Genomic DNA, 7582 nt, shown 5'->3' with positions numbered 1-7582 from the left:
CACACACATATACATATACCCCGCCATCCCCAATGGGCACCCCATTTCATGCTCCTGTCTCTCTCTCCTCCTCACCTTTCTGAATATGCTATGACCCCCAATCCCAGCATGCCTCGACTCATGTCATTCATCCATCTCTCTCTCTCTCCCTCTCTCTCCCTCTCTTCTTTTCTTTCTCCCCCTCTCTCCTTCTCTCTCCCATCCTCCTTTCCTCCCTCTCTCTTTCTTCTCTCTCTTCCTCTCTCCATCTGTCTGTCTGTCTGTCTGTCTGTCTCTTTCTCAGACATCCATGCGCATGTCCCCACATCCATACTCTTTTCCCAGTGCCTAAGGGGTCAGGAGCCCAAGAGAAGAGAAGATAGAGGAGGAAGATACCCCCAGGTTTGTCATCCAATCAGCTGTCACCTTTCTGCTGACTCCACCTGTCTCCAGGTAGCTCCTAAGTTTTTGGATGTAGGCCGCTGGAGGGTTCTTGACTTGAAACCGCTCCTGGTGGGTGGGGAAAGAGAAATGCAGCAGAGTCCCAGAGGGCTTCCATAGCCTAGCTCCACATCTGCCTTCCCCCAACACTCAGGGCAGAACTCCCAGCACAGATGGGGAGATCTGACCAAAGGTGGTAGAAAGGAAGGAGAATAAGGGGGACAAACATGGGAGGATTTGAGATAAAATGGACCTTGGGAGAATAGGTGGCTCAGTCCCAGAGTTGGGGGGTTTGGATTTCAAATCTGGCTTCAGGTACTCCCTGGGCAAGCCACTTAACCTTCTTTTCCTCAGTTTCCTTTTATGGGAAATGAGCTGAAGAAGGAAATAGCAAACTACTCTAGTATCTTTGCCAAGAAAACCCAAAAAGGGGTGACAAAGAGTCAGATACAACTGGAACAAATGAACCACCACAATATGAACACATAGATAGGATTTGAACCCAGATCTTCTGGCTTTAAATCCAGAGCTAGTTAGTTAGTCATAATCTATTTCAGGGCAGTAAGGAACCTTAGATCTATCATCCAACCCAGCCCCTTCACCAACCTACCACATGTGGAGGAAATGAAACTGGGAAGGGAAAAGAGGAATTAGGGCATCCAGATGTGTTAAGACTAAAAAAGGGAGCTCTGAAGGACTGAGGGGAGAAGGGAACTGGCCATCTTTGACCTCCCTTTCCCTCTTCTCCTAAATAGAAAGGAAGGATGCCAGCTGTGTGGCAGGGAACTTGTATATGTCTGGTAAAGTCCACCATGATGTGGACTGTATGGTGAGTAACCATCTCTTACAAAAATCTCTAATATTTGGTTCCTTCTCCCCTCCTTCATCCCAGCCCTGGCCCTTGACACTACTAGAAGGCTCTCTTGTGGGAGCAGCTGGGTGACTCAGTGGATGGAGAGCCAGGCCTAGAGATGGGAGGTCCTGGGTTCAAATCAGGTTTCAGACACTTCCCAGCTGTATGACCCTGGGCAAGTCACTTAACCCCCATTGCCTAGCCCTTACCACTCTTCTGCCTTGAAACCAATCCTCAGTATTGATTCTAAGACAGAAGGAAAGGGTATAAAAAATTTAAAAAAAAAAAAAAAGAAGAAGAAGAAGAAGACTCTCTTGCCAATTTGGCCCCCTCTTCCTTAGGATTTAGCAAGTCTACCCTGAAAAGATATTTAACACCAAAGAAGAAACATATCTTTATGTCTTGTTTCCCTTGAACACATTCCCATTTTATAGATGGGCACCAGTCTGTTGAATGATTTGTTACACACAGCTAATTAATTCTTTTCCCCATGTTTGAGATTTCCCAGATGCCCTTACTCTTCTCTCTCCCCTGCCCTCGCCAGCCAGTGACTAGTACTAGAGGGTGATTTTGATCTTCAGTGTCCTCATAAGGGAATAATAATATTTATACTACCTACTTCATTTAGTAAACTATAGGGGAAATGCTCAGCTCCCCTCCTCATCCTCATGATTCCTATTATATTCCTAGATATATAGGGATATTTATATAATGAAATATATAAAAATACATTCCCTCTATATGTAAGATGTGTGCATGGATGTACTGGGTGCTGTTTGATTGAAAGGGACAACTACCAATCCGTGTTCCAAAGCCCCCAGCCCCTCCGCCTAGCCCCTAGCCCATCTCTTCGCTTCTGCCTCCAAAGGCCTTGTGTTGCGCGGAAGCACCACTAGATGGCTCCCCACTTCCTTCCCGAGCTCTGCCCACATGGCCACTTGGGGCAGCGGGCCCAGATGCCGCGCCTCTCTCCTGGCCAAGGGCAGGGTTCAGAGCCACGGGAGGGAAATTCTGAAGACAACGTCCCTGGCCGTCGCCCTTCCCGATGGCCTGGGCAGCGCCATCTTCCTCCTCGAGGCTGGCACTCCCGGTGGCCCTCTCCTTTCCACCCCCTGGAGCCCATCTGCCAGCCCCGGAGCAGCAGCGGCAGAGGTCTGGGGGAGCCGAAAGCAGCACCCCCTCCATGAACACTGCCAGGCACCCCAGCCCCGCTCGTGTCAGGGCGTGTTCCCGCGTCCGCGGGCACCCATCAGGAGGGGCGCACGCGGCTTATCTCTGTGTGCCCATCGCAACATGTTCTTAGGTGTCGATGCTTGCTTCCTTCGAACACGGCTGGCCCATGCCCAAAGAGTCCAGAGTTGAAGACAAAAGCACCTCCTCGGGATTCCTATCATATTCTCCACCCCCGCCCCCACTTCTCCCCTCTCTCGACCTCTTCCGCCATTGTAGTGCCCCCCAATTTAACACGGACGGATCCTTGTCCCTAGCCCCAATTCCCAGTTTAGTCTCCGGGCCACCCTCCCCGCCTCCACCGCCACACACAGCCCACGATGATTCTCAGCAAAGCGGCAGCACCGTGCCATTAGCAGGAGAGCCAGGACCCAGCCGTGGCTCTCAGGGGAGCTTTCCTTCCTCCTCCCTCCTCCTCCCCGGCTGCTCGCAGGGAGAGAGGCTCCTTTATGTCTCTCCATCCCTCCCGGGCAGCGCCTAAGAGCAGAGCTGATGGGCTAGGGCCGGGGAAGAGGAAGGGCATCTGGGAAATCTCAGGCGTGGGGAAAAGAACCAACGAGCTGTGGAACAAATCATTCCATTTCTGCCGGGGAGTCTATCTGTAAAATGGGAACGTATCCTTCCTGCACCATCATCCAGGGGACAAAAGATAAAGATATGTTTCTTCTCGGTGCTAAAACATAAAACCAACTCAGAGAGGGTTAATGTTTGCTGCTGCTGCTTTTTTAAAAAATCCTTCAACTGCTTGATCACATGGATCGATGGGGATATGATTGGAGATGTAGACTCTAATCGATCACCCTAGTGCAAATATCAATAATACGGAAATAGGTCTGATCAATGACACCTGTAAAACCCAGTGGACTTGTGGGTTGGCTATGGTAGAGAGGTGGAAGGAGGGGAGGGAAAGAACATGAATCATGTAACCATGGAAAAAGATTCTAAATAAATAAATAAACTTTAAAAAAAATCTTACCTTCTGTCTTAGAATCAATACTTGGTATTGGTAAGGGCTAGGCAATGGGGGTTAAGGGACTTGCCCAGGGTCATGTAGCTAGGAAGTGTCTAAGGTCACATTTGAACCTAGAACCTCCCTGACTCCAGGCCTGGAGTTCTATCCACTGAGTCATCTAGCAGTCCGGAATATCCTAGTTAAAGGTAAATTTCCTTTTTTGTTTGTTTGGAAGAAGGGAGGTGATAATAGGAGAGAGAGAGAATAAATGTTTGCTAATTAATAAAGCAAATAGTCCTCCCTCAAAACACAAAAACTCAAATAAATTACCTTGTAAAAGTGAAAGCCTTCTTTTTTCAAACTATAAGTTGAGGGGACAGCTGGGTAGCTCAGTGGATGGAGAGCCAGGTCTAGAAAGGGTAGGTCCTGAGTTCAAATCTGATCTCAGACTCTTCCTAGCAATGTGACCATAAGCAAGTCACTTAACCCCCATTACCTAGCCCTTATTGCTCTTCTGCCTTAGAACCAATACACAGTATTGATTCTAAGACAGAAGGTAAGGATTTAAAAAATAAAAATAAAAATTATTAGTTGACTTTATTATAGATTTTTAAAGGAAAGCAAGCTATACATGATAGAGATTTGAATTTTTCGTGTACGATAATGTTTTTTGATCTACTGTGTATATGGGAAAATGCCCATTCTATTTGGTTTCTGTGAAGTTCATTTGGAAGCATTCTTATCCACATTTTGTAAATGAGAACTGAGGCTCAGAGAGACCATGTGACCTATCTAAGGTCACCCAACCAGGAAGCCCCAAGGCCAAGATCTGAACCCAGGACTCCTGACTTCAAGTCCAAAGCTCTTTTTACAACCCTGTAAATCTTCATGTCACCCCTCCCTTCCTCTTCCCCAGACCCTGGCTGGGAGAAGGCTCGCCTCCAGATGGGTAACTCCCTGGTGGCTGAAGGATAGGTCCCGGAAGGTCCATGGTGACTCCAAAGGCTGGGAGTGGACTGTGTCAATGTGGGTGACTCCAATGAGAACCCAGACCCACGGGAATATTTCAGTCATGGTTCTGACTTTGCTCTCAGGGCAGCCCCAAGTCCTTCAGACTAAGTGCTCTTTATTGAACCAGCCAGTGACTCAATTGGTGCTTTGTCCCTCATGGGGGAAGTTGGGGAGGGAGGGGGGGAATTCCTAAGATCAGCGTAAGTCACTCCACTCCGGGCTCTCCATCTAGGCCCTAGCTCCTTCCTCCCCTCTACCCGCTATCCTGACCCTTCCCTACCCCCAGGACCCCCAGATCCTACCCGCTGAAAGATAGATTCCTGCTCCAGCTGCCCCCCCTCTCTCCCCCTCGCCCCCCACATCCCCCTTCTGCTCTTACCTGGTCACAGATCAGCTCCCACTTTTTCTCACTGTCATACTGACTCAGGAGCTGGATCTTGTCCGGGGGCAGGTTCATGCAGTTCTGGCCAGGGGCAGAGACAAGGGAACAGAGGCGTTAGTGTCTGGGGAATGGGATGGACGATGGGGACAAGAACGGAGACAGTGGATGAGTCCAGAGTCCCTGAGCCTGGGATAGAGAACCCCACAGCAAGAGAGCCTAGGCGGGAAGCTGGGAGGGCTGGATTCCGAGGCCCATTCTTCCAGCAGCTCCCCGAAGGACCTCCGTTTTTTCTTTAACCTTCCTAGGCCCCATTTTCTCCAGGGCTGACACGGAAATGGCCTACTTTCCTCCCTGACCTGGTGTGAGGATAGAGCAGGAGAGCCAGACACAGGAGGCCCTCTGCTTCCCTCATTAGCTGTGCCCTCAGGGCTCCCAGACACGCACCTCATATGTATTATTCCCCCCACCCCACCCCCCATATGCACTCTATCTGGAATATCCCACGTAGGAACTTAAAACCTAGGAAATTACTCCGTGGAGAAGGGCCTGGCTCCTCGTCTCCCTCCCTCCAATCCCAGTGCTCCCGTGGGGGCCTTTCAGGGTCTCCCCGTGGGCAGAAAGTGGCCATTTTGCTTGGAAAATGGAAGAAACGCAAGCCTAGGGAGCTGGGGACGGTGAGTCATGGTTTTTCTTGTGGGAAGGGGACTTTGGAGAGGAAGGAACGTACCCTACCGGAAATAAGACAAACCACCAGGGCCTCCCGGCTTCTACCCCTACCCCTACCTTGGTGCCATTGCCCTTGGACATCTGTGCCCCAGAATAAAAGATCAACCCATTTCTCTCTTATCCACCTTCCCTGATCGCCCCTCAATGGAATAAATCCCTCGGCTGCCCTACACCTTTCCTAGTCACGGGGGCCTCTTTGGCCCAGGCCTGCAGACCTAGCTGGGGGTTAGCCCGAGCCTAAGCACCACAGGGTGGGGAAGTCGGGGTTTTTTTAAAAAGTCCTTACTCTCTGTCTTAGTGACAACCCAAGACAGAAGGGCAAGGGCCAGGCCAATGGCGCTGAGTGACTAGTCCAGGGCCACACGTCGAGGAAGCCTCTGAGGCCACATTTGAACCTCCTGACTCTAGGCTTGGTGCTCTGTCCACTGTATTACCCAGCTGCCCCATCAGAGGCTTTTTTTTTTAAACCTTCCCTTCCACCTTAGAATCCATACTGTGTGTTGCTTCCAAAGCAGAAGAGCAGTAAAGGCTAAGCCATGGGGGTTAAGTGACTTGCCCAGAATCACCCAGCTAGGAAGTGTGTGAGGCCAGATTGGAACCCCGGACCTCCCAGCTCTGGACCTGGCTCTCCATCCACTGAGCCACCCAGCTGCTCCCTATCATTGGCTTTTTAAAAGGTCTGAGGACCAGGTCCATTCTCTCTGGAAGGTCAAACAGAAACCCAGACTTCTGATGGGGCTTCCCTAATTGGGCATCTTTTGAGAACTCAAGAATATTCACACTCTTTCCCCGAACCCACCTCCTTTCATCTCTCTAAGCAGGTTACTAAGGGGCTGGTGGCCCTTAGGCAGGTGCATCCCTTGCTCGGAACCCACCCCAACAAGAGGCAAACCCTCAGAGGGGCAGACAGTCCCCTAACTCCTCCTTCTATTACATGCACTCCTACCACCCTCTTCCCACCCCTATCCACATCGCCCTGCACCCCTCCTAACTTCATGCAGCACAGAACAGGGACACTGAAAATCAAGGCCACCTGATTTCAAATCCCAACTCCAGTACCCCTGTGGGACCCCAAGCAATCGCTTCATCTCAGTTTCCTCATCTGTAAAGTTGGGGAGGGGGTTCCTAAAGCTAGAACCTCCTTCCCTCTCTTGCTTCAAGGAACCCTCAGGACTACATGGCAACTCTTTGGGAGCTTTTAGTTTTATTGAATTGCCCTCTATTATGGCTGTTAGTCTGCAAACACTATCTATCACACACATCCCCACATCCTAATTCTCTCCAAGACACCCACACACAAACTCATGTCCCCATGTATACACCCGCCTAAACACACCTCCCCGAGGCTCTCACTCACAGCCCCCCCACGCACCCCAACTCAGGTGCCCCACGAGTGTTTCCAGACACTCAAATATGCTAAAGTTTTCATGAGTACAAATTTTATCATATTCTCACATACAGCCTCCACACATGGCTCCCTTCCAACTGAGGGAAAAGCCCTCGGCTAGGGGTGCTTAATCTGTTTTATATGTCAAAGACGCCTTTGGTAGTCTGGTAGGAGTCTAAGGACCTCTCCTCAGAAGAATGTTTTTAAATAACTGAAGGAGATGCTCAATTTTCTAAATAAATGCTAAAATGACAAACAAAAAAGTATATATGTATATTTATTTAATTATTTAATTTTATTTAATATTTTTATTTTTATTTAATGTTTTAATATATACTTATGTATATTTATTTATATATATTCTTTTATGTATATATTTTATATACTCCTTTGTGTATATATTGACATGTGTACTCTTTTATGTATATATTTGTATATGTACTCTTATGTAATATTATATATACTCTTTTATGTCATATTTTTTATATTCTTTTATATATATTTATAGTCCTTTATGTATATATTTACATACATAATCTTTTATGTATATATTTGTTTATGTACTCTTATGTAATATTTTATATATACTCTTTTATATATATTTATTTTTATATATTTTAT

At 48.1% G+C, this 7582-nt stretch overlaps 1 protein-coding gene across 1 annotated transcript; it reads right to left on the bottom strand.

The window, feature by feature from the left end:
* Positions 1-220: 220 nt before the first annotated feature.
* On the bottom strand, positions 221-4929 carry LOC123256616 (formin-like protein 1; the record flags this gene model as incomplete). The annotated part of the gene is made up of 2 exons (XM_044685201.1): positions 221-489; positions 4846-4929. Coding segments are annotated over 2 exons (246 nt in total), but the record flags the coding sequence as incomplete, so codon positions are not given.
* Positions 4930-7582: the final 2653 nt, after the last annotated feature.

Source organism: Gracilinanus agilis, unplaced genomic scaffold, assembly GCF_016433145.1.
Source record: "Gracilinanus agilis isolate LMUSP501 unplaced genomic scaffold, AgileGrace unplaced_scaffold6933, whole genome shotgun sequence".
Taxonomy (NCBI): Eukaryota; Metazoa; Chordata; class Mammalia; order Didelphimorphia; family Didelphidae; genus Gracilinanus; species Gracilinanus agilis.
This window is presented reverse-complemented; position numbering and strand designations above follow the sequence as displayed.